This window comes from Muscardinus avellanarius (genome assembly GCF_963383645.1).
Source record: "Muscardinus avellanarius genome assembly, chromosome: 4".
Classification (NCBI taxonomy): domain Eukaryota; kingdom Metazoa; phylum Chordata; class Mammalia; order Rodentia; family Gliridae; genus Muscardinus; species Muscardinus avellanarius.
This window is the reverse complement of record NC_137789.1, coordinates 21,020,767-21,048,081: the sequence shown is the minus strand read 5'-3', so window position 1 is coordinate 21,048,081 and position 27,315 is coordinate 21,020,767. Positions and strand designations below refer to the sequence as shown.

The following is a 27,315-nucleotide window of genomic DNA, read 5'->3' as shown; positions in this document are numbered from 1 at the left end:
TTTATTCTTTATTTTGAATCAGGGTCTCACTAAGTTAAGATCCTCTGCACTAAGTGGAGATCCTCACAACTGAGGCCCTGCCATGAACCTGAGCTCCTCCTGTCTCAGCCTCCCGAGTGCTGGGATGACAAGTGTGTGCCACCATGCCCGCCTAAATTAGAATATATCAGGGAAGAGATGTTAAGGAACTAAAATACTATCAGGATAATGAGAATAGGAAGAAGAATACAAATACTAGAGCTATATAAGAAACTTAAAGAGACTGTTGGCCTTTTTGACTCATTTTGACAGAGGAAGAAACTTGAAGAATGATGTGTTTCTCTGTATTTTAAAATAGCTGTGTCAGCAATTTACAAAAAGTAAACTTTAAACTGGGGAAATTACTTCTACCACAAAGTAGAGGGTCAAGTTCCTTTACAGTTAAAAAATACTTATGGACCAGTAAAGTTTAAAATAAATATCCCTGTGAAATAGCTAAACATTGACCTATCAGTGAAGTAATGCAGATGACCAGCACACACACACACACAAAAAAAAAAAACTATTTTTTTCTATTAATGAACAAAAAAATGCAAGTTGAAAGGAGTGAGAATACTTTCTACTCATAAAGTTGCCAGCCATTTGCCAACATAATCTTTGGTGGTGGTGGTAATGGGTCGTGAGCACACAGCGCACAGATCGTAAGTCACTGCCGCCTTCTGGAGGGATTCAGTCGTTTGCCCAAACCCAGGCAAATGTTTAAACACCCGATTAACTTAGCTTAATAAAAGTACTAGTTTTACACAGAGTTAGTGTGTGTGGATGTTTTTCAGTGTTAAAGTGAGAAACATTGGAAATAGTGTCTTTAGGAGCTTGGCTATATTATAGTACATGATCAAATAAAATTCTTTGAGCCACCAGAGCAGGTAAAATTAGAAAGACTGATAAATATTTGCAAGTATGTGGAACAATTAGAACGCTCACTATTATTGGTGGTAGTATAAAATGAGTTATTTTCTTCAAAAAAGATCTAGCAAGTCTTTATAAAACTAACTGTACTCATACCCCACAGCCCTGCAATTTCGAATACTAAGTATTTTTCCAAGAGAAATGCAAGCCTATCTCTTTAAAGACTTGAACAAGAATGCACATAAAGATTTTTTTATAATTTCAAAACTGAAATAGCCTAGGAGTCTATCAGTAAGATAGATGAACAGGTATATCTATACAAAATGATATTACTCAAAAATAACAAGAAACAAAATGTTGATACATGCCACAGCATCAAACATCTGTCTGTGCGCAAAACAAAGAGTTGAAAAAGGACTTGGAGGCCTTCTAAACGAGCAGTAGGAAGCACAACAGCCAGTAGTGACTGTCTTATGAAAGAAGCCCTGTGTGGAATGTGAATCTGAATCTAAGTGACGCGGTAAGAATTTAAACTCTTACGAACTTAGAGAACTCAGAGACAACTACTGAATCATCAAACGATAAGAAATGTCAACTGTTGGAGCTTTGTCTTTCTAATATTTTATGAAAGAACTCTTTTTTTTAGAGGGTTTCTGTTCTCTCTTTAACATTAAAAAGTTAGGCATGTTTCCCAAACAGCCTCAAATTTAGCTAAATGTTTTAGTTAAACTACTTATACTTTTAGCTCTATACCTACTGTACATTGATTTCAAATTTTACCTTTTATTACTAAGTTTACCTTAATCTTATTTAAATAGAAGCTTCTTCTGCCACGTATAAATTCAGTTATTATATATTTTGGGGTATATTTTTCTGTTCTGGCATTTTTGTTTTTATTATTTTTATTTTTTATTTTTTATGTGCTTTTATTGGCGCATGGTAGTCTCATGTTGTAATGTAAATCACATTGACAATGACATCCATGAACACCACACTGGGTGGGCCCCTGACCCCGCCTACTGATTTTCCTTCTTTCCAGTACCTAGTACCAAGATTGACTTTGGTATATTCACATGTATACACATAGTCAATAGTAGTATTTCCATTAATGAATCTCATTTTTCCTCCTCTCCTACCCTTAGATTTCCTCCCTGGCTCCACTGAGGATTCTCCTCCTATCTGGAGTCCCTCTTGTAGTCCAGTTACTCCCTATCCTACACATTATCAAAGACATATGACCCTTCATTTTCTGTGATTGGCTAAGCTCACTTAACATAATTCTCCAGGTCCTTCCATTCATATAAATAATATAATTTCATTCTTCTTTAATAAAGACTCTTTTTTATTGCTGCATTGTAGTAGTCATACATCTTAATGGAGTACAAGATGGTCTCACAGTTCATTCTCTCTCTCTCTCTCTCTCTCTCTCTCTCTCTCTCTCTCTCTCTCTCTCTCTCTCTCTCTCTTTGGCAGTACTGGGGATGAACCCAGGGGCATTCTACCTCCAAGCTATACCCCAGCCTTATTTTGTATTCTTTATTTGGAAACAGGATCTCATTGAGTTGCAAAGGGCCTAAGTATGTGAAGCTGTTTGCAAACTGTGATCCTTCTGTCTCAGTCTCCCAAATGCTGGGATTATAAGTGTGCGCCACCATGCCCAGTTTCTTTTATTTTTTTTTTTTTAATGTGTGATAAGAGCACGTAAAATCAATGACCAGGTCATACACTAAACCTATTAAAGCAGAAACTCTGGACATGTAGTATATCTTAAAAGCTCTCCAAATGACTCTAATGTTCAGCCATGTGTAGTCCAGTGAATACTATGGTCTTTTTACCTTATATAAAAAATAGCATACTAAAATGGTTAAAATCAGGCTTTGACGTCACCAATCTTCCACCCTGGCCATGCGACATGTCACTGGTGTACTATGAGATAATGCTGTGGTAGAAACTAAATATGATGATGATGTTTATTTATGGTGGTGGTGAGGATGATGATGATGGTAGTGGTAGTGGTGGTGATGATGGCGGTGATGGTAATGGTGGTTGTTGTGATGTTGGTGGGGGTGATGATGATGGTGGTGGTTGTGATGGTCGTGTTGGTGGTGATGGTGCTGGTGGTGACTGTAGCAGCACACATGGACTGTTTTGCTTTTGTGTTCCAGGCACTGACAAAAAAGTCATGTGTATCCTTTCAAGTAATCCATACAGTTGTTTTTCAGATTAGTACTGTAAATTCCATTTTGTAGATCAGGCAACTAGAGCTTAGATGAACTTAAGTAACTTTGTTACCACAGTTCCAATAGGCCAGGCCAGGACTCTCCCCACCATTTGATTTTTGGGAAAAATCAAATGGTGGGGAGGAAGTAATGGTGAAGCAAGACAGGGGTCTTCTTTCTCAAGATGGCCTCACAATTAAGGTAGAACTTAAAGGCAGTCTTTGAGGTGGTAGCAATAGCTTTCAGGTTACATAGGAAAAGAACAAAGGCAGGAATATAGGAGGTTTGTATAACTAGCAGTCTCGATCACATCTCAGTCTATTTGACCATTATCCTGGAACTGGGTCTGCAGAGTCTTAGCCAGGTCAGGGTAATTGTCACTGCTTGGAGGTAGATTTACTTTCTGTCACAGAATGTTTATCTGTCAAACCTGTGATTCGGGAATTCATTTTCTTTTGGAATTTTTTATGCTTTTATTGGTGCTTGTAATTATACATTATAGTGAGATTCAAAGGGATTCATTCATACATGCACATAGCACTTCCATCTTGGTACTCAAGATAAGTGGAGGGAAATAATAACTCAGAAAAGAACAGGTTAGAGAGAGACAGGGTGCAATTAGTTAGGTCAGTGTTGGCACCCTGCTACAAGTTAGCCAAGTCCACATGGCTAATAAGTAGAACAGACCAGATTGAAGTCTAGGAAGTCAGGCTCCATAATCTGTACTCTTAGAAGTTAAATTTGTGTCACAAGGAAAAGATAGAGTTCTTAACATCTCCATAAGGCCATATTTGTATAGCAGTACACACCTTGGGAGCTGAACTCCAAAAATTTGGCTTTGGAGAGTATCTTAGAATTTTCTAAGTAAAAGGGACAGATAGTAGAGAAAGGTCTTAACTTCTCATTCCTACCATGGCATGTGTGAAATTATTTCCTTGACGCAGCCGTAAGAATGGGAGAAAGTGAAGAGATTTGAAAGGTCACACATCTCATCAGCAATTTTCTGATTTGCTTATTTGTTGAACTTAACAACATAGAATTTCTTGGAATCCAGACACATTCACTGAGCTAAGATTTCATTGATTCCCTAAATCAGATTTAGCTAGGAATCAGATATATAGACAACTGAAATATTTGAAATAAAATCTGCCAGTCAGTAAGGTGGGGAATGAATTTAAATGAAAAAATTCAAAATCTTCCAAGCCGACTGGTAAGCCAGTTTAGAATGCCCTTATACTCATTTAATCTTTGTGTTGAAAATAAACTTGCCCTTTCTAACAGAAGTGAGCATTTCACATTTTTGTATATCAGCCATGCTGAGAAATCAGAGGTCACCTGAGTTTTTAAAAGTATCAAAATAACAACTGTATTATTTTGAAAACAAGCCAAAGGATTAGCTTAATCTGTTGCCCAGAAACATAGTCAAAGAAAAGTCAGGTTTTATTTCACATGTCTAAATCTTTTGCCCGATTATATAGCAGACCAGAAAAACGCTGAACCTAGAGCAAGTAGGCCACTCACTCAACTTTTCAACAATTAATAACTAAGAACTTTGCAAGAAAATGTCTTGTTATTATTTATTTGAAAGAGAAAAGCTCATTGTTCTCATGCATGCTTTGATTTTGACAATCTTTCCCTCGTTTTAGATATTGCTTAGATGACCGTAAAGCTTTAGAAAGAGATGGGGGATTTTCTGAATTGCAGTCCCGGCTTATTCGTTATGAAACTCAAACCACCTGCACCAGAGACAGCGTCCCAGTCTCAACAGTGTTGAGCCCTCTCCCATCTCCTGCAGTTCTGTCAGAGCCCGGAAGTGTTCCAGATGGAGAAGCTTTGCAAGGTGAACTCCGAACCGAAGTACCTCGGGTGAAACGGAAATCTCAAGATCTGAGTTATGTTTATCCCCCCAAAAGGTGATGTATTAAGTGCACAGAAATAAGATCTTAAAAGTATTTTAGTCTGTAGGGGAATTTTTAAATTAGTTTTTCTATATTTAAGTTGTTTTCTATATAAATTACGAATGAATCCTTCATGCCAGGAAGTTTGTTTTTATTGTGAATACTTGGTGATTTTGCATATGTTATAAAAAGAAATGACTTGGAAAACAATACACCGTTCCTTGCTTTATATGCTAATATAAAGTCCATTAGCAGAGTAGACTGTAAAGTATCTAAGTCATAGAATACTAGAGATCTGATTATCAGCTGAGCTATTGAAGAGGATGTTTGGGGATGGACATTCTCCTTCCAAATAACTCTTCCTTCCCGCTCCCTCACTGTTTCCTTCCTGCTTTGGCTTTGAAACAAAGGGTTCCATGGCGACCATTAGAAAGACAGTTGTTACATAAAAAATGTACTGTGGAAGCCTACATAATTAGTATATTATGTGAAAAATTTCTAGTTTTTTTTTTTTTAATTAAAATATCCAAGCTGGGCCTGGTGGCCCATGCCTGTAATCTCATTACTTGGGATGCTGAAACAAGAGGATCACAGGTTCAAGGTCAGCCTCAGCAATATAGCAAAACTCTCAGTGACCTAGAAAGACCCTGTTTTCAAACAAAAAATAAGAAAGGGGCTCGGAGTATAACTCAGAGATAGAATGCCCCTGGGTTCAGTCACCAGAATGGCTGGATAGATAGACAGACAGACAGACAGATAGAATCCAAATACTTGATCAGAAATTAGAAGAGTATAAAATAGGTACTCTAATTTCTACTGCATTTATATATATTCACAATGTCAAATAGTCTGGGTCTCACTAAGTTACCCAGATGGGTTTTGAATTTTCTATCCTCCTTCCTCAACCTTTAAAGTATCTGAGATTACCAGTGTGAGCCACCAGTCTTGACTTGTAACTGTAACTGTATTTTTTTTTAAATTTTTTTTTTTTTTTAGTACTGGGGATTGAACCCAGGGGCATTCTACCTCTAAGCTAAGCTACAGCCCTATTTTTTATTCTTTATTTTAAAGCAGATTCTCACTAAGTAGCTGAGGCTGGTCACACCTGAACTGGGATCCTCCTATCTCAGCCTCCCAAGTACTGGGATTATAAGTATGTGGCACCATACCCCATTGTAACTATATTTCTTATTTCTGACCTGTAACTAATAAAAAATATTTATGTTCAGAAAAGAAAGTACACTATGGTTTCTTGGTTAGCAGATGTGAAAGGTCTAGGGACTTCTCTTGAAAAGGGAAAAAAAAAATTGAGAATTTATAAAAGCAAAAGTAAACATTTTAGAAAGATTGAAACAGGAACCAATTATATAGAATTCTTTGTATTTAACACTTTATTTTGTGTAGGCAGTGGCATAGGTACAATATAATTCAGGCTGTGGTTCTTTGTTAAAATTCTTAATAGAAAAGTACAAGTACTCAACAGATCAAAAATATAAGGACTTAACAAACACCATGTATCATGCCATAGAGGATTTATGTGAAAAACTGAGTAAAGAATTGGGCAGGGGAGAGTAAAGTAATACTGCTTTGCCTATTAGGTGAAATTCTAATTTGCTATTCATTGCCTTCCATTTTAATCACTTATTTGAAGAACTAAAGGAACAACTTATAATATGATCTTGATTGCTTGTTTAGGCAGAGTAGCAAGAAATTTTGTTTGCTTTTCTTGAATTTATGTTTCAGTAGTTATAGTTGTTAGTTGTACTTTTTTTGTGTGTGGTACTGGGGATGGAACCTTAGGGGCATTATACCTCCAAGCTACACCCCCAACCCTATTTTTTTATTCTTTTTATTTTTGAAACAGGATGTCTCTGAGTGGCAAAGGGCCTTGCTAAGTAACTGAGGCTCTCCACAAACTGCGATCCTCCGGTGTTTGCCTCCTGCATACTGGGATTACAAGCGTGTGCCACCATGCCCAGCTAATGTAGTTGTACGTTTAAAACAAGAAATAGACTTTGTTGTTGATTCACTTACATTCTTGATTTTTTTCTTCCCCACTCACTGTAGACTTGTGAAATCTGAAAGTTCAGATTCTCTTCTTTCTCAAACAAGTGGCAGTAGCAGCCATCATCGTTTGGTGACATCCAGAAAGCCACGCTCAATGACTGGTCCATTAGCTCCAGTTTCTACCTGTGAAACTCCACAAGTCATGACAAAGGCCCAAAAAAGTGTGCATGAATCAAAAACACCAAAGCAAATTAAGGAATCAAGATCACAGAAACATACACGGGTACAGATTTTTATTTTTAATCTCTGTAATTCTCATGAGAAGAAATTTCTTTTTATCAGTCTTTTAAGATGTCTGTAAAATTTTTATGAAAGATTAATGTTTAGAATTTACCTTAAAAAAATCCAGTATGAGTATGACTGGAAAGTGGGTAGGGCATAAATGAAACAATTGTATATCAAGACAGGAATTTATTTTAAAATACTTTTTTTTATTTTTGATGTTTAAATTTTTTATGTTTAAAAATCAGTACACATCTGCATATCACTGCTGTGTGTAACTGTTAGACTCATATTTCAAGTCAGAATTCATGATTTTAATTCCTTTCTTATAACACTCCAGTAGGTTCCTGCTAACACAGTAATTCTGTGACTTGTGTGACCATGTAAATGTTAGGGATATTGTTTAGTCTCTGTTGTTGGGGTTTTTTTTTTTTTTTTTTTTTTTTTGGTCTTACTGACCTTATCTATCTTTAGCACAGCTAAATAATTGTGTGATTCGCAGTTGCTGCATAATCGGACACTGACATTGACGTGGTATTTGTACCTTTTCTAGTTCTCTTAATGATACACTGTGTTCTCTTCAAGATACTGAAAGAAGTCGTGACAGAAACACTGAAGAAGCACCGGATCACGGAGGCTCACGAATGCTTCGGGGCCTGCAGCCAGCGTCTCTTTGAAATCTCCAAGTGCTACCTAAAGGTACCGTGTCTTCCCTACAAATGGCAAAATTGACTCCATGTCTGATGTAAAAATGTGTTTAAGTGAGTATTTTTATACTACTCGCATGTAACTGTTGCCAGATTTTTTTTAAATAGCGACAGAAAAATTGAAGCAAAAATTTTTTTAATTTTTTATTGGTGCATTGTAGTCATAGATCTTAATGGGATAAAAGATGGTGGAGACACACATACACACCTCACCCAGTTAGCCCTCACCCAATCCCCACTCCATTCCCTCCCCGATCCCTCCTTCCCATGCTTGGCTTAGTGATTGACTGATATGTTTGTGTAAGTACATCATGTGCTTTAGAGAGTTTCCCTCTTCCCCTCTCCCATCCCCTCAGTTAGGTCACCTTATTTGTTCCTCTATAGGATCTCCTTCTTCATCTAGAGTTCCCCCTGCTACCCATTTCTCCCTAGCTTTTACATGAAGCAAAAATATTTTATGCTCTATGTTAGTCTTCATCTATAGAAAGCCTACACTTAAACTGAGGTCTTCAGTATTTCCCCTAACAAGTTTTTTATTTAAACTGAAGCTTCAAGCACTAATTAGTACTTAATTAGTATAATCAGTAATTTTATTATAGTGAAAGGGCTACTAGACGGTTTTAATTTTGGATCCATTGTCAGCTGTCTGTAGGACACTGCTCAGATGTGCAGATGACAGTTTTCTAAAGATTCGGATGGTGTTAGATTACCTCTAGCCTTCCAGGTTTCTGACTCATGTGTGTTTCTGGTTAGAATTGCACATTGACCACATGTCAAAAAGGCAAAAAAAACCCCAAAAAACTGTAGAAATACACCCAGTGAACAAGGCAAAGCACAAGGCAGCACATAGCAGGTGGGAAAGTGGCCGCCTCCACACCTACCTCATGGTACGCCAGTGAGAAGCCGGGGCCCAGCTCAGCCCTCAGGTTCTCAGGAGGGAAGACCTGGCCACCGAGGAGAGTGGCAGCAAGATGCTGGTAGGGATTATAGCGACTGAATACGTATCTGCAGAGTGAACTGGTAAACCTTTAACTTGCTCTGCATGCCCTCGCTCACAGTGGTAACCACAAGGTGTGCCCCTCACTGCTCTTGCCCCAACCACTGTGACAGGCTAGGAAATAGTCTTTAGAGGAAATACTGGTGGCTGTGGTGAGGCCGACACACCCCTCGTCTCCTGCCTTGTAAAGCCATCAGCGAACCAGCTCAGCCCATGAAGGCCTTCTGTATGCGTAGTGTCTCTCTTTAAAATATGACCAGGCAAGGACCAGGCATGGTGGTGCACGCTTGTAATCCCCGCGCTTGGGAGGCGGAGACAGGAGGATCGTGCTGGTTCGAAGCTAGCCATGCTGGCTTAAGAGACCCTGTTTCCAAATAAAAATATAAAAATAGGTCTGGGAGTGTAGCCCAGAGGTAGAAGGGCTTCCAGGAACCCCTGTACCACCAAAATATATATATATATATGACCAGGCAGCCAAGAGTTAGCAGTTTTTGCAGAAAGCGTCTAACAAAAGTTATCTCAAAACCAAGTAATAAAGTGAACTCTGAAGGAACAGAAAGTAGAAGAAGGTTTGTTTAAAACTATAGTTTTCCAAGAAGATGATTGTATTCATAAGACTGGACAGGATGATGTTTCAAAAAAAAATACAGAGAACATGAAAGCTTGAAAATAACAAATATGATGAAATCAGTATAATATAAAGATTTAATTGTTAAAATGAGAAAATTACCAGAAATTAGAACCAAATGAGAAAAATATTGAAAAGAAGATGGAAATTAAAGGATTCATCCAGAACATTAAGCGTGCTGATCAAAGTTGAATTTCAAAAATAGAGACTAGAGGAGAGAAAATTGTCAAAAATATAACCAAATTATACAAAACTAAAGGATCAAAGACTCCTACTAACAAGAGCACACAGCTTTCCAGACCAATTAATGAAAACTCTATAAGCAGCCAGGTGTGGTGGTGCACGCTTATAATCCCCGCGCTTGGGAGGCTGAGACAGGAGGATCGCACAGGTTTGAAGCCAGCCTCAGCTACTTAGTGAGGCTCTCAGCAACTTAGTGAGACCCTGTTTCCAAATAAAATAGAAAATAGGTCTGGGAGTATAGCCTGGAGGTAGAAAGACTGGGTCCAACCCCAGTACCACCAAACAAAGAAAAAACAAAAAACAAAACAGACCCCAAAAAGTCTGTAAGTGATTTGTGGAATTCAGTGCCTCTTGGCATCAAGAGAATGTTTTCTAAAAGATTCACAGGAGAAATGTAGTTTACATATAAACCTGGGTGTGGTGGTGCACACTTGTAATCCCAGCACTTGGGAGGCAGATACAGGAGGATTAGGGTTCATGGACAGCCTCAGCTACTTAGTCAGGCCGTTTGCAACTCAGTGAGGCCCTGTTTCAATATAAAGAATACAAAATAGGACTGGGTGTTTAGCTCGGAGGTAAAATGTCCCTGGGTTCCAAACCCGGTACCGCAAAAAAAGAAAAAAAAATGTAGTTTACATTTTAAAAGAACCAAGAATCAGAATAGCATTGGACTTCTCTACAGTAACATTGTATGCTAAAAGACAGTAAAAAAGTACCTTCAAATTCTAAGGGAAAATGATTTACCTAGTATTTTATACACTGTCAAGAATCCATTCAAGTGTTAGGATTCAGTAAAGATATTTTCAAACATGGAAGGTCTAGAAAATTTTATCTTCCCCTTTTGAGGAATCTTCTAGAAGATGAAGTTTAGTAGATAAGAGGCTAAGGCATGAGGTCAAAACCAGAATTCAGCCACAGTGGAGAAAACAGCTGCTGAAAAACCAGACTTGGGGCAGTTGGACTAAATCAGAGCAGGGTATGGTAGATAGAATTCCAGGTAAAAAACAAAGCTACACTAAACTAAGACATTTTCTCATATACCCCAGTGTTTAAAAAATTTTGCTGAGAGTTTATTTCCAGTCACCCCTCCATGCCAGTCTGGTATGGAGCTGTATTTCTATTTTCTCTATTTCTATCTTTCTAATAAACTTCTTTAAATTTTAGAAAAAAAAAGAAAGAAAAAAAAAACTTTGCTGAACATGAATCAGTCTATTGTGGGAGAGGAAGAAATACCTGAAATTATAGACATAGAAAACTAAGCAAGAAAAACTACATGGAAAAAAAAAATAAACAGGCAGTTTCACTACAGGAAATGTAGACTGTCAGATGAAAAGACTTCATGGCCATAATCCATTCACTGCCTCAAGACTGAGCAGTATTTAGCTAGATAGAATGATGAGAAAGCAGACCATTTATTAATGAAAAATTGTGATGCAGCTGTTTGTGCAGAGAAGAGAAGGTAGGTGGTTTATGTAAGACCCGGATCCAACAATCATCAATTCTCACTGACATCAGTAGTTACTATCTAAAATTGCTAATTCAGTAAGTAGCAGCATGAGCATAGTAGATGAAAACGTGAAGGCACAGAAGAGAAAATACTAAAAGAAGCTGAAAATGGCTGGGCTGGAGTTGTGGCAAAAGAATGGTGTTTTAATGCATTTTATTTGGGGGTGGTTCTTTTTGTTTTTTAAATACAGTTCGATTTTATTTTTTCCTTTGTAATTAATTTTATGTAATTATTAATTTTAAAAAGTCAATCTTCAGTTTTCTTTCCTATGTCATATTTCTTTGGGGTGAAGTGAAATAGCCAAAAAGGAAAAGCAGGGGTGGGGAGAGGCATCTTATCTGAAAAATAAGTACAAAGTATATATGTACTTTTCAAGGAGAGAAGCATTGGTGGGACTGGGGGTAGAAGATGAGGCTTGGGTCAGGTCGGCACTCTTCGGATAGGAGGTGGGAATGGCGTGGAGTTAGGGATGTGTGTTTGTGTTCTGGCTGGAGTATTTTTATTTTTCAGGATGAGCTAAATTATATTACTTTGATTTCTAGTAATGTTTTCCCCATTCCGTACATGCCTGGAGAATTATTTAGGGTTATCTCGTTTGCTTAGTAGTTATTCTCTAAACTTAGTGTATAGATTACAAAATGCTATATTTTCTTTATGTTTAGGATCTTAAAACTTCAAGGGGTTTATTTCAAGAAATGAAGAAAACAGCAAACAACAATGCAACACAGGTAAATAAACTATTCCCAAGAAAATACATTTAGTCAAGTTAGTATTTTATTTCAGGGTTGTTGTGCTATTATTATATATGCAGTAAGAAATAGAGGTGGCATTTTCAACTATGTTCCTCTGAAAACTCTTTAAGATAGTGAATAATAGACTTACTCTGGAGAAGTCTTTAATTCTACTTAATAGGTTGCTTAAACAAAACAGTTTCTAAAATGATATTAAGAAAAATAAAGTAAATAAAGAAATAATCCAAACAGCTAGAAACACTAGTCCAGTTTGATTATCTGTTGTCAGAGTTTGATTTTCTTTGACCCTTTAAAAACACATTTCCAAATAAAGATACGAAAATGACACAGAATTTTATTATTTACAGTGAGAGCAATATTGTACTCAATATTGGAAGTCTAGCCAAAAATGTTCTTTAGTTGGAAAATAAAATCATGAAGTATAAGGTTTAAGTATGTTACTTTTTATTTTAAAATTTTTATTATTGTTACTTGAAGTTTTTAAAATACTTTTTCTACTGCTTTTCAACACAAATGTGCCCTAATCGTCTTTTTTTCTTTTCTTAGGTGATTGAATGGGTATTAGAAAAGACAAGCAAGAAGTGATACTGAATCTCTTTAGGATTATTACAAATTTTGTGGTGCTGTTATTTACTATTTTATTACTTAGTCTGAAAATTATAAACAAATTTTAAACTTTATATAAAGAATAGATATTACATTACTAAAGTTTCATAAGTATTTTTATTTATATAGTTTCAATAATATTCAGTTAATGTATTTTTAGTTACATACTTATTTTATACAGTTTCACTATATTTTAACTTTTAAAATTATTTTTATATGTTTCTAAGATTTTATGCTTGATTATTTAATTATTACAATAAAAATATTTCTGTACTTCTTGGGTTACATGTCTTTATTGTTAGGCTGCCTAAATTCCACTGTGTATTGTCGAATGTGGGGGCACAGCACGCTCCTGTAATCCCAGTACTTGAGACACTGGGACAGGAGGAATTTCAAAGCCAGTGCATGGGAACTTAGTGAGACTGGAGGCGTAGGTCAGTGGCAGAATGCCCCTGGGTTCAAACCCCAGTACCATGAGCAGAAGAAAATAAAATTTCTGAGTCTCAAGTAAGATGGTTTTCCCATATGTTCCAATAGCATGGTTTATTGGGCTGCTGCTAATTTAGAAATACTGGCACCAAAAACTCACACAGGCCCTTGCACAAGAGCTACCACTCTTTAGAGCACTTCGTTTATTTAAGATCAAAAGTAAAGAAAGAGTAAACATTTTGAAAATAAGACATAATGAAAATGACGGTGAGTACAGATTCCTCCAGAAAAATCTTTTTGCATGGTTGACAATCTGAAAATGCAGAAAAATATTAAGAGTGAAAAAAATCACCAACATCCCATATTCTACCTTCATGTAACTGCTGTTAATATTTTAAAATATGGATTTATATAATTGTTTAAATCCTTTCAAAATTTATGTCGTGTGTGTGTTAATGTATATGTGTATTAATTTATAGCTTGCTTTTCAATTCAACAATACAGTAGTTCCCCCTTGACAGCAGTTTTGCTTTCTGTAGTTTCAGTTACCATTGGTCAACTGTGATTCAAAATGATTAAATGGAAAGCTCCAGAAATGAATAATTGTTAAGTTTGAAATTATGCAGTGTTATGAATGTGTGATGAAATCGTGTGCCTTCTTGCCTCCATCCTCCTGACATGAATCATCTCTTTGCCCGATTCCTTGCTGTATATGCCACCTACCCACTGGCCACTTAGTAGCTTTCTCAGTTATCTCTAGGTTGCTTAAACAAAACAGATCTGTTGTAGTATAGTATTGCTTGTGTTCAGACAACCCTGATTTTGCTTAAGGCTTCAAAGCACAAAAGTAGTAGTAGAGGAGTTGCCAAGTGCTTCCATTAAGCGAAAAGGTAAAAGTTATAATAAGTGTAAAAAAATCATATGGTGAGGTTGCTAAGATCTATGGTAAGCATAAATCTATGTATTAAATTGTAAAGAAGGAAAAATAAATTCAAGCTAATTTTGTTGTTGCACCTCGTACTGCAAACATAATAGCCAACAATGCATGATTAGTATCTTAAGTTGGAAAATTGATGAAGTTTGTGTGTATGTACAAGAAAAAAATATAGTATAGACATGGTTTGATTTTTATCCGTGATTTCAGGCATCCTTTGGGCATCTTGAGCTATAAACAAATCCAACAAAGTAGCAGGATAAGAAATCAACATATAAAAATTGATGCTATATACCAATAATGAATCTGCTATAAAAAGAAATTAATAAATGTCATTCACAAAAGCCTCCAGAAAACATAAAATGCCTAGGTATAAATCTAAGCAAGGGTAAAAGACCTCTATAATGAAAATTACAAAACATTGAAGGAAGGAATTAAGGAAGCTATTACAGGATGGGAAGATAGCCTACATTCTTGGATAGGCAGAAGAGAAACATTGCCAAAAATGTCTATATTACTGAATGTAATCTACAGATGCAAAGCAACCCCTATAAAAACACCAATGCCATTCTTTACAGAACCAGAAAAAACAGTTCTGAAATTCATATGGAAGGACAAAAGACCCAGCAATAGCCAAAGCAATTCTGCTCAATAGAGAGCAATATTGGAGGTATCAAAATATCTGATTTCAAATTATACTACAGAGCCATAGTAACAAAAACATAATAGTATTGACAAAAAAGTCTCATAGACCAATGAAATATAATAGAAGATACAGAGATCTGCACAGCCAGCTGATTTTTAACAAAGGTGCCAAAAACGTGTTGGAGAAGATAGCCTTTTCAACAAATGTTGATGGAAAAACTGTATCTATGTAAAATAATGAAACTCGATCCCTAGTTTCACCTTGCACAAAAGTCAATTCCAAGTAGATTAAAGATCTAGAAATTAGACCTAAGCTTTGAAACTGCCAGAAGAAAACACTAGATCAACTATCCAACTTGGCACAGACCCCTAAAGCTCAGAAAACAAAACCAAGAACCAATAAATGGTATGGCATTAAATTCCCTATTCACAGGAAAGTAAATAATTAAGAACATAAAGAAAGAAACTTCAGTAATAGAAGATCTTTGCCAGCTCTTCTGACAGGATTAATATCCAGAATATAAAATATAAAACATATTAAGTGAGCAATTAAACTAAATAGCCAATTAAACAAATAGCCAATGGATATAGGACAAAATATTTAACATCCTTAGCAATCAGGCAAATTCAAATCAAGACTACACTACACCAATTTTATTTCACTCTGGTTAGAATGGCAGTCACCAAGAATACAAAAAACTAATAAATGCTGGTGAGGATGTGGGGGAAAGGAATGCTATTTGTGGGATTGTAAATTGGTACATCTCTGGAGATCAGTATGGAAGTTCCTCAAAAGATTAAGAATGGAGGCTCCCAATGACCCAACTATACACCACTTCTCAGTCTTTTTCTCTTTTTTTTTTTCCTTTTATTTATTTATTTTTTATTTATTTATTTATTTATTTTGCGGGTCTGGGGATGGAACCCAGGGGCATTTGACCTCCGAGCCACACCCCTTGCCCTATTTTTATTCTTTATTTTGAAACAGGGTCTCACTAAGTTGCAGAGGGCCTCACTAAGTAGCTGAGGCTGTCTGCAAACCGAGATTCTCCGGTTTCAGCCTCTCGAATGCTGAGATTACAAGCGTGGGCCACCACGCCCAGCTCCTCAGTATCTTTTTCTAAGGAAAGCCACCTCCTAAAAGTCTCATCCTACCATGTAGAGATCATGAAATACTGGGCTTTATATCAAATACTTTGCATGTGTAAAGAATCAAAGTAAGTGTCCAGAGGGTGGGATGTGGTAAGTTAAATATACGTCCGTGGAGTCTTCAGACCCTTCCAGCAAGATACGGAGTCTATATCCCTAGTTCTAGCATCTAGGCAAGTAATGTGACTCACTTTTAACACAATGGTATCTAAATGACTTGGTGTGAGCTGAAACCTAGGTCTTGAGGGCCTTGCAGCTTCTGTTTTGCTCTTGTAGAACCTTGCCCAAATATAGAGGAGCCACAGAAAGGGATGGGTCTAACCTGGAAAGCGAGAGTCTGCATAAAATAGAACTGAGGTCCTCTATCTGAAAGTCGGCACCAGCTAGCAGACATGACTGTGGCATCTTGGACCTGCCAGCCTAGCAGAATCCTCCAGCTAAATGAAGCCACATGAATCGTGCCTGGGAAACCTAGCAAAGAACGGCCTGCCCAGCCAACCCACAGAATAGTGAGAAATAATCCCCTTCTGTGTTCTAAGCCACTAAATTGTAAAGTGGTTGTTTTGCATAAACTTTAGGTTCTATTTATATACAAAAAATTCATTGAAAATTTCAGTTGAGTCCTTATTTTGAAGTCTGTACTTGAATAAAAAGTAGCTTATTTTTTCAGTTGAATTCCCCTTTCTAGTGAGACCCAGAAAGCTTGCAGAGGAAGAACTTTCTTACCCCCATGTACAGATGAGGATGATAAAGTGAACTTTATTCTTTTTTCAGTCTCTAATTTTATTTATTTTTCCATTTTAATATCTTTTTATTGGTTCATTGTAGTCAAACATCTTAATAGTATAAATAACTTGTGGAGATATACATGCACACATCACCCAATTAGCTTTTATCTGATCCCCATCCCATTCCTTCCCCCCTTCTTCCCATGTTTGATTTAGTGATTGACTTTGATATATTTAAGTACATCACGTGCTTTAAAGAGTTTCCATCTTCCCACCTTCCATCCCCTCAGATAGGTCCCCTTAATTGCTCCTCTATAGGGCCCTTCTTCAACTAGAGTTCCTCCTATTACCCATTTCTCCCTAGTTTTTGCATAGTAGGGAAAGCATCTGATTTCTTATTTTTTGTGACATTTCCCTGTAGATGCCATAATTTTGTTCTTTATGGCTGGGTAAAATTTCATTGTATACATACCCCATAGTTTTGTAATCCACTCATCTATTGATGGACATCTTGGCTGGTTCCATAGTTTGGGAATGAGGAATTGTGCATCTATGAGCATAGATACTTGTGCATTGGTTTGGTAGTTTGGTTTTCATTTTTTGGGGGGTAGATACCCATAGATGGTATTGCTGGGTCATATGGTAAGTTCATTTTCATTCTTCTGAGGATCTTCCATGCTGTTTTTCAAAGTGCTTGCATTAATTTGCAATCCTACCAATAATGTATTAGAGTTTCTACTTCTCCACACCCGATCAATTACAGTTTATCTCTTCCTTGGAAGTCCTACTTTTATTTTCCACACTATTTTCCATTTGCTGAAATTATGACAGCCAGAATGTGAGTGACTTTGATGAGATGATCCACTCACACCCAATTTTTTAATAGAGGTCACTTGGATCTAGAGATCTGCTGAGAGATGGGGTGAGACAGCGGTGAGACAGCGGCAGCTTCAAGTGCTTCCTGACTGCACGATTGCAGGGACCCGCTGGCCCTTGGCTGTGCAGCTGGCCCTGGCACCAGCCTCGCTGTTTGGCAGGCCTCGCTCCCGGCCCCGAGGCCCCGGAACTGGCCTTGCTGCATGGCAGGCTCGTTTCTGTCACTGTGGGCAGGCCTACAAAGGTTCCCGTTTTTTCTTCCATATACATATATATGGAGTCTTTTTTTTTTTTTTTTTTTTTTTTTTTTTAGTAGGAGAAAACAGTACATGTCTTTTGAAAAAGCTGGGAGCCTGAATACCTAGTAGCAATGAATTTTGTCTTCCCTCCGAAGGCGGAGGTCCACAGCTTCACCACAGAGAGCGAGATCTGCTCCAAGCGCACCCTGGCCCCCAGCGCTGTGCAGAGGAGAGCGGTGGCCATGAGCACCGTGGTCTCCCGGGATGCCTGGCACAACAGCCAACCCAGTTACGCTGGGCTCCCTCTGACGTGCCCCAAACATTTTTCTTACATAGTATGTTGTCCAGAGTTCCTGAGCATGTGGGGCAGGAGCAGTCTACTTTCAGGGAGATTTGTTCAAAAGTTCAAGGTGGATTGGATTGGATCTGTCTGCCTCTCCCAAATACTGGCTGCCACCGCCACCGCTATCTTGGTCTCCCTTCTTTAATATTTTTTAATGAAAGAAAATGGTATGTGTCTTTTGCAGAAGTTGGAAGCCCAAGTACTTAGCAGTAATGTATTTTATCTCCCCACCAAGAGCAGAGGCCCACAGCTTCACCAAGAAGAGCAGGATCTGCTGCTCTGCACCACGGGCCCCAGCATGGCTAGAGGAGTGCGTTGGCTAGGAGTGCTGAGGACCCCGGAACCACAGCTAGGCATCCCAGCCAGCCATGTTGGGTTCCCTCCAACATGCCCCTAACTTTTTTTTTTTTTTTTTTTTTTTTTTTTGCAGGTCTGGGGATGAAACCCAGAGGCATTAGACCTCTGAGCTACACCCCCTACCCTATTTTTTTATTCTTTATTTTGAAACTGGGTCTCACTGAGTTGCAGAGGGCCTCACTAAGTAGCTGAGGCTGTCCGTGAACCGTGATCCTCCTTTCTCAGCCTCCCAAATGCTGGGATTACAAGTGTGTGCCACCACACCCAGCCCAAACATTTTTCTTACAGAGTATGTTGTTAAGAATTCCTGAGCATGTGCGGCAGGAGTAGTCTACTTTATGATCTCTTCTGGGATGTTCTTCCAAAAATCACTTTTCTTGCAGTGGCAGGTGCCACGCTGCCATTTTGCCTCTAATTCAAACATTTTCCACTAGTTCTCTTATATTTAAATAGGAAGTCATGACTGGAAATGTCTCTGTATGTCATCCAAATCAGATATTAAACCAATATCTGTTGTCCAGGTTTTCTCAGAGGAATACATGTCCTATTTGGCCGCTGCCAACCATTGTTGCTGTGACCGTGGCTGCCACCGCGAACTTTATAATAAAGTGTATTTGCAGGTCTTTCCCGGACATTGACTTTGGGTTCTCAGGAGGAAGTAGGCTTTATTCATTCAAAGAATTAGAACTAAAAGTTGCTGAAAATATAACTCATTTTGTTTCTGGAGAGAAACAAATTCTTGTTTCAATATTCTCAGGCCTTGGTCCAAGCCAAGACAGAATCACAGGTATCACCTGAGAACAGCACAGTCCCAGTCTCTGAGATTGGAATTGGACCTGAAGGCATTGTCCAGGGATGGGCAGATGGTGCCCATTCCTGCTTCTGTCCCTAGTCTCTGCCCGGCCCCCTTATTTTTCACCACCCCTGCCTCTGCTGTGCTCCACTTGTTTGACATTGCTGTCTGAGCAATGTCCTCTGTATGGCGCCTTACTCTCTTCCAAGAAAAAGGCCTTATTTATGACCAAGGGAAAAATGTATAGAGAATAAAAAGCTAACACACGGGGTCCTGCTGCGTTTTTACTATCATTCAAATGTAATTCCTACCCTCCTTGGACATGGTGTAATCATTTTAATAAGGTATTGGACTTGCTTCCCTACTGAAATTGAATTTAGTGTAATTTAGAGGAGCATAGGTGATATAATAATTTCTGGTCACACATTCACAAAGTTCTTTTATCCAAGATTTTATATAAACAGGTTAAAAATACTACTTACCATTCTCAGAACATTACCCACAAAAAAAGAATTGTCTTAAGAGAATTTTCAAATGCACATTTTAAAAGTTCATGAAGTATAGAAGCAGTATTAAGGTATACCCATCATTCCTGGACCCATTTCCCAGCAGTAATAATAGTAGGAATTTATTTATTTATTTATTTACTTATTTTTGCAGTACTGGGGATGGAACCCAGGGGCATTCTACCTCTGAGCTACACCCCAACCCTACTTTTTATTCCTTATTTTGAAACCGGGTCTCACTGAGTTGAAAAAGGACCTCACTAAGTAGCTGAGGCTGTCCATGAACTGCGATCCTACAGTCTCAGCCTCCCAAATTCTGGGATTACAAGCATGCACCACCACACCCGGCTAATAATATTAGGTCTTTAAAATAATAAAAAAATTTTAATGTGTCCTTCCAAATATTCTTGTACACAGATAAGCATATTATTATACATGTGTCTACTGTTTCTTCCTTGGTCAAAACCAAGCATCCTTCTATAAGAATTAGTTGTAATGTGCCCTTTGATACCACACATGGAATTAACAACTAATGGTTGGGGTCAAGTTCCTTAGAAGACAAAACCTGAGGCAAGGATTAGGTGCTGGTGGTTATTTGAAAGGCCCACTCCCAGGGCACTGAGAGGGAAAAAGGCAAGGAAGCCATGAAGGCCAATCCAGGTGATAAACTAGTGCTCTGTGATGTCCAGAGAGACCACCAGCCATGCAGCCACAGGTGGCTTCTCCATCACCTGGGATGTCTCCCAGCATGGACACTGTATAGAGGACCAGGCCTCAGACAAGCACACGGAGGGAGAAACACCCCTTCACCTGCCCTTTTGCTAACTCCTGCTTGGCCCCAGATTTAGTGCCCTCTCATTCTGCATCGCTCAGGTTATTACCTTTAGCAGATACTCAGAAAGTAAGCTCCTATGGCCTGCAACATGGCTTTTCATCTCTGGAATTGATGATGGACCCGAACATATAAGTAAGTATCACCTCCTGGGTGCCAGGCAGCAAAGTGGCAGAAGTGCCAAATGGGGGCAGAAAAGCATTTTCATGCCGGCAAATGGCTTTTGCTCTAAGAAGCAGAAACATGAGGTGAGGCAGAGTAGACTGTGGTGGTGCCCAAGCCTTAGAAAGCAGCTGGGAGTGTAGACGACAAGATGACGGGTCTGAAGGAATCTGAGGAGACGTGCAGGATGAGCCCAATGCAGTGATATAACCTGTGGACACTCAGGATTTTCAAAATTACTATCTAAAGGAAAGTAGTGATGATAAAGCAACATGCATCTCAATATGGAGAGGCTGAGGTGTACGCTATACAACTATATCACTAGACTAGAAGGCAGAACATAGTAGTTGTGTGTTTGGCTTTTATTTATTTGTATTTATTTATATTTATTTGTATGTGGAATGTATTAAAAATGGTATACATTCAGATTGAGCTTGGTGCCCTTTCCCACCCATCACTTTCCCTTCCCCCCTCCCAACAATGAGTGTCCAGGTTGACCATGCTACGTTCATACTTTTACACATATTCGGATGTAGCTCTTCCATTAATCAACCTCAGCCTTCTTCCTCTCCTATCCTCCCATTCTAGCTTTGCTGAGGTTTCCCCTCCATTATCTGGAGTCCCTCTGGTATTTATAATACTCCCTAGTTTGGACATATTAGAGAAAACATAGGTCCCTTCTCTTTCTGTGACTGGCTTATTAGACTTACTTTAATGAAGTGGTGATAAGTCAGTTGGTTTGTAAATAACTCAGGCACCACATACAGACTTGCTTCCGGTGACCTGTTTTTATTAAATGTTAGCAACTTTGGGTGATGTCCTGAGCAAAACAAAAATACAATCTTTTTTTTTTCCATGTACATGGCAGTTGCTTATGTAAAAAGTTCAGACTATATTGAATCAAAATGTTTTAAAATATTAAATGAAGTCAAGGTCTAGGCTCACATAAGGAGGGTTTTCACCTGTATGAATCTCAGAGAACACATGAAAATTCATTGAAAAATGCATCCATTAGATGGAGAGTGATCATCATGACATCTCTCAACTCTGGCCCTTGCTCACTAAACACCAAAAGTGGCTTGGGCATAGTGCATGCCTGCAATCTCAATACTTGGGAGGCTGAGACAGGAGGAGCACAGGTTTGAGGAGAGCCTCCGCAACGTAGCGAGGCCCTAGCAACTTAGTGAGACCCTGTTTCAAAATAAAATGTAGCTGGGAGAGTAGCTCAAAGGTAGAATGCCCCTGGATTCCATTTCCAATACCTCCCCAAATACACACACATACATATACACATACACACACACACACAAACCAATAATAAAGTAATTCCCCCCAATTACTGTAATAACAAGTGCTTGTACAGATTTCCAAAATGAACTGGTAGGACACAGGAAGAGGACAGTGCTTGTGATTTTGAGTCCACTTTGAAACAACACACACACTGGGGACATGCACCTTGCAGAGATTGCACTTAAACATTGCACCCATACTAGTACAATACGCTTGTACAATACTCAGACATATCTGTGTGCCAGGGTTTTCTTTGTTGTTGTTTTTAGCTATTCATGGTCACATTGACCTTTTTTAGCTTCCTGTTACAAACAAGACTGCAAAAACGATACGTACGTGTTCCCCTGTGCACACCCATTCAGTCATATCTTTAGGGTCAATTCCTCTAAGGAAAGATACATGCATTTTAGTTTTTTATCACTTTTGTAAAGCTGCCTTCCATCTATTGCCAAATGTACACCTACTGGCGGCTGCTTTAAATGCCTGTTTTCCCATCACTTCCTGTGATGGGCTTTATAGGTTTTAATCTTGTCAACTGGTTCTTTAAAGATGGAAACACTAAATGAGTGATGTGTGCATGTATGCCTCTATCCTCTTATACTTCATTAAGATGTATGACTACAATTCATCAATAAAAATAATAATCAGAAAAAAATATGAAAATGAATGATTTTATTTATTTATTTATTTTTACAAGTCAACAAATTTAAGAAATTGAAATCATATCAAATATCTTTTCTTTTTTATTTCTTTTTTATTTATTTTAATGTTTATATTTTTATTTGTTTTTTTTTCTTTTTTAATTTATTTTTATTGGTGCATTGTAATCATACATCACATTGGAATATAAGACTTGAGAGGATATACAAGCACACATCATCCAATTAGCCTTCATCCAGTCCCCATCCCATTTCCTCCCCCTCCCTCGATCCCATGCTTGTTTGGTGATTAACTTTGATACATTTGTTTATGTACCTCCTGCTTTTTAAAGAGGCTCCATCCTCCCCTATTCCATACCCTCTGATTGGTCACCTTAATTGCTTCACTATAGGGCCCTTTCTATAGCTTGACCACTTCCTGTTGCCCGTTTCCTCCTAGTTATTGCTGATTAGGGGAAGCATCTGGTTTTAATTTTCTGCGATATTTCTCTGTGCATGCCGTGTTGCAAATACCGATCACACTCTTGATGGCCCCAGTTGTGGCCTGGCTACCCAGTGAACTGATCCAGACCTTGATGGCTCAAGCAGCGGCCTTGCCTCACAGAAGGCCCTGGTTCTGGCCTCGCTGGCCCCGGCACTGGCCTAACCCCTCAGCTGGCTCCAATCCCAGCCTCGGAGGCCCCAGCACTGGCCTTGCCTTGCGGCAGGCTCCGATGTTAGCCGATGGCCCCGGCACCGGCCTAACCCCTCGGCAGGCTCTAATCCAGGCCTCGGAGGCCTCAGTAGCGGCCTTGCCTCACAGAAGGCTCCGATGCCGGCCAGTGGCCCCGGCACCGGCCTAACCCCTCAGCAGGCTCTGATCCCGGCCTCGGAGGCCCCAGCATCGGCCTTGCGTCACGGCAGGCTCTGATCCCGGCCTCGGAGGCCCCAGCATCGGCCTTGCCTCACGGCAGGCTCTGATCCCAGCCTCGCTGGCCCCAGCACCGGCCTAACCCCTCGGCAGGCTCCGATCCCGGCCTCAGAGGCCTCAATAGCGGCCTTGCCTCACAGAAGGCTCCGATGCCGGCCATTGGCCCCAGCACCGGCCTAACCCCTCAGCAGGCTCTGATCCCGGCCTCGGAGGCCCCAGCATCGGCCTTGCCTTGCGGCAGGCTCCGATCCCAGCCTCACTGGCCCCAGTACCGGCCTAACCCCTTGGCAGGCTCCGATCCTGGCCTCAGAGGCCTCAATAGCGGCCTTGCCTCACGGAAGGCTCCGATGCCGGCTAGTGGCCCCGGCACCAGCCTAACCCCTCAGCAGGCTCTGATCCCGGCCTCGGAGGCCCCAGCACCGGCATTGCCTCACGGCAGGCTCTGATCCCGGCCTCGCTGGCCCCAGCACCGGCCTAACCCCTCGGCAGGCTCCGATCCTGGCCTCAGAGGCCTCAATAGCGGCCTTGCCTCACGGAAGGCTCCGATGCCGGCCATTGGCCCCAGCACCGGCCTAACCCCTCAGCAGGCTCTGATCCCGGCCTCGGAGGCCCCAGCACCGGCCTTGCCTCATGGCAGGCTCTGATCCCAGCTTTGCTGTGTCTGTCGCCAGCCTCAACCCTCAGCAGGCTCTAATCCGAGCACCCTCTTCTCCCAACTATTTGTCCCACGTTCTTGAGGGTGTGTGGTGGTGGTAGAATTCTGCCTCTGGGGTCATTACTTCAAAGATTCCAGGTGTAATGTATCAGATCTCTGCCTCCCCTGAGTACTGGCCACTGCCATTGCCACTGCCTCCACCATTTCAAATCTTTCCCAAGCTCTTTTTCCACTCTGAATGTTGTCCAGTCTTCCTAAGCATGCGCAACGGTAGCATTCAACCTTTGGTGTAATTTCTCCAAAAAAAAAAAAAAAAATAAGGTTGGTAGGCTCTGATTTCTGCTTCTCCTGAATACAATTCTCCACCGCCAACACAGAGACCGCTTTCAGCACCGCCATTCTCCTTGGTCTCCGCTAAAGTCTCTCTCCTTACAGGTGATGTCCAAGATTCTTAACAATGTAGAGAAGAAGCAGTCCTCCTTAGCGGGGAATTTTTCCAATAATTCCAGTTCATTTGGATAAGTTTTGTCTGCATCTCCAGTTTCCTGGCATCCGCCACCTCCTTGACCCCTCTTCTATATTTTCCTTTATTCTTTTCCTTTTCCTTTCTTGCAGGGTCCTTCCGGGTGGAGAGGGGTTCGCATGGGGTGCCCCGCCAGCACCTGCCCACCCGCCCAGGGTCAGGGGCCCAGGGGTCCGGACCACGAGGTCCTTCCGGGTGGAGGAGAGGGGGGTCGCCTAGGGGTGCCCCGCCATCACCTGCCCACCAGCCCAGGGTCGGGGGCCCAGGGACCCGGACCACAGGGTCCTTCCGGGTGGAGGAGAGGGGGGTTGCCTAGGGGCGCCCCGCCAGCGCCTGTCCACCCACCCAGGGTTGGGGCCCAGGGGCCTGGACCACGGGGTCCTTCTGGGTGGAGGGGGTTCGCCTAGGGGCGCCCTGTCAGCGCCTGCCCACCCGCCCAGGGTCGGGGGCCCAGGGGCCCGGACCACCAAAACGAATGATTTTAAATATCCTATTTAGAGCTTGAGGGCTAGGAAGAAGATGGCCAGCGTAAAGGATATGCATTCCTCAGAGAAGCCCTGGACACCAGATTTTGGTTTAATATCTGATTGGACAACTTAAGGAGACATTTCCAGCCACAACTTCCTATTTAGAATACAGGAGAGAGAGTGGATAATGGTGGAATTAGAAACAAGATGACAAGGAGGAGCATGCCACACAAGAAAAGCAATTTTTGGAAGAACATCCCAGAAATGATTAGAGAAAAGACCACTTTAGCCGCACATGCTGGGCACTCTTGAAAAATGACCCAGGCATGGTGGAGGGAGCCCAGCAGGGCTGGGCAGAAAGCCGAGCCACGCGTCCCGGGGAACTCAGTGCGCCTGGCTGCTGCGCTCCTCTTTGCTGCACTCGGGATAGCAGATCCTGCTCTATGTGGTGGGTTTGTGGGCCTCCGCTCTTGGAAGGGAGATAAAATTTATTGCTGCTGAGTGCTCTATCTCACAACCTCTTCAAAACACACATACTGTCTTCTCTTACTAAAAAAAAAAATTGGAGAGGGGCCAAGATGGCAGCGGTGACAGCCAGGATTCAGGAGATGCAGATAACTCCTATCCAATACCTAAAACTTTTGGAAAAAATGTCCCCACGAAGGGGGACTGCTTCTGTCACACATGCTTAGGAATCTGGACATCATATCATGTAAGGAAGGAGCTTAGTGGAGAACCAGGAGGAAAGTGGCGGCTGCAGAAGAGGTGGAGGCTAGTATTTGGGAGAGGCAGAGATCTGATCCAACCCACCTTGATCTTCTGAAGAAATTGCCCTAAAGGTAGAATGCTACCACCACACATGCTCAGGAATTCTGGACAACATGCAGTGTGGGAAAAGTGCTTGGGAGAGAATTGAGATGGTGGAGGCAGTGGCAATGGCGGTGGTCAGTATTCAGGTGAGGCAGAGATCTGATTCAATCCACCTTGGTCATTTGAGAAAACTGCCCCAAAGGTAGGAATTTGGGACAACATGCTGTGTGAATAAGGTGCTTGGAAGAGAACTGAGATGGCTTGGGGCAGCAACAGTGGTGGTCAGTATTTGTAGAGGCAGAGATTCAATCCAATCCACCTCATAATTTTAAAGAAATGTATACTGTTCAAAGGTATACTGATACTGCAGCACATGCTTGGGAATTCTTGAAAAAAAATTGTGTGTGAAAGGTCTTCAGGAGAAAACCGAGATGGCAGTGGTGGTAGAGGCAGTGGTGGTGACCAGAATTTGGAGGGGCAGACAGATCCAACCAAGTCCACCCTGAACTTTTGAGGAAATCTACCCCAAAAGTAGACTGACTGCTCCTACCACACATTGTTTGGGAATTCTAGACAACATGCTAAGTGGTAAAAGGGTTTGGGGGTATCAAAGGGAGCCCCACATAGCTGGGATGGGCCACCACAGTGAATGTTCTGGGAGTCATCAGCCCTCATGGCCACCGTGCTCCTCTGCGCAGAGTGGGAGGCCAGGGTGCATGTGGAGCAGCAGAGCCTGCTCTCTGAAGTGAAGATGTGGAACTTTGCCTTTGCAGGGAAGACAAAGTTCATTGCCACTAAGTATTTGGGGTCCCAGCTTTTGCAAAAGGCATGTACTGCTTTCTCATACTCCAAAAAAAAAAAAAAAAGAAAGAAAGAAAGGAAAAGAAAGAACGCTGGACCTGGTGGCGCACACTTGTAATCCCTGCGCTTGGGAGGCGGAGACAGGAGGATCACGCAGGTTTGAGGCTAGCCTCACTGCCTTAAGAGACCCTGTTTCCAAATAAAACTATAAAAAAAAGAAGATAGGTCTCTGGGAGTGTAGCCGGAAGGTAGAAGGGTTGAACCCTAGTACCACCAAAAAAAAAAAAGATGAAGAAAAAAGGGAACATCTGTAGATGACCTGCTCATAGTGACAGAGACCAGAGCCTGATGCACAGCAAGGCTGGTGCCAGGGCCAGTGAGGCCGGGATCGGAGTCAGCCATGAGGCAATGCCGATTCTGGGGCCTCCGAGGCTGGAATCAGACCCTACCAAGGGGTAAGGCCGGTGCTGGGG

At 40.7% G+C, this 27,315-nt stretch overlaps 1 protein-coding gene across 1 annotated transcript in view; it reads left to right on the top strand.

Moving 5' to 3' along the window:
- Window positions 1-12,713, top strand: part of MTBP (MDM2 binding protein) — a gene marked incomplete at its 3' end in the record, with an annotated part of 76,977 nt that extends 64,264 nt beyond the window's left edge. Inside the window, exons 18-22 of the mRNA XM_080694998.1 lie at window positions 4,754-5,020; window positions 7,073-7,295; window positions 7,880-7,993; window positions 12,039-12,104; window positions 12,675-12,713. Coding sequence (XP_080551124.1) covers window positions 4,754-5,020; window positions 7,073-7,295; window positions 7,880-7,993; window positions 12,039-12,104; window positions 12,675-12,713 — 709 coding nt within the window. The remainder of the gene's footprint in view (window positions 1-4,753; window positions 5,021-7,072; window positions 7,296-7,879; window positions 7,994-12,038; window positions 12,105-12,674) is intronic.
- Window positions 12,714-27,315: the final 14,602 nt, after the last annotated feature.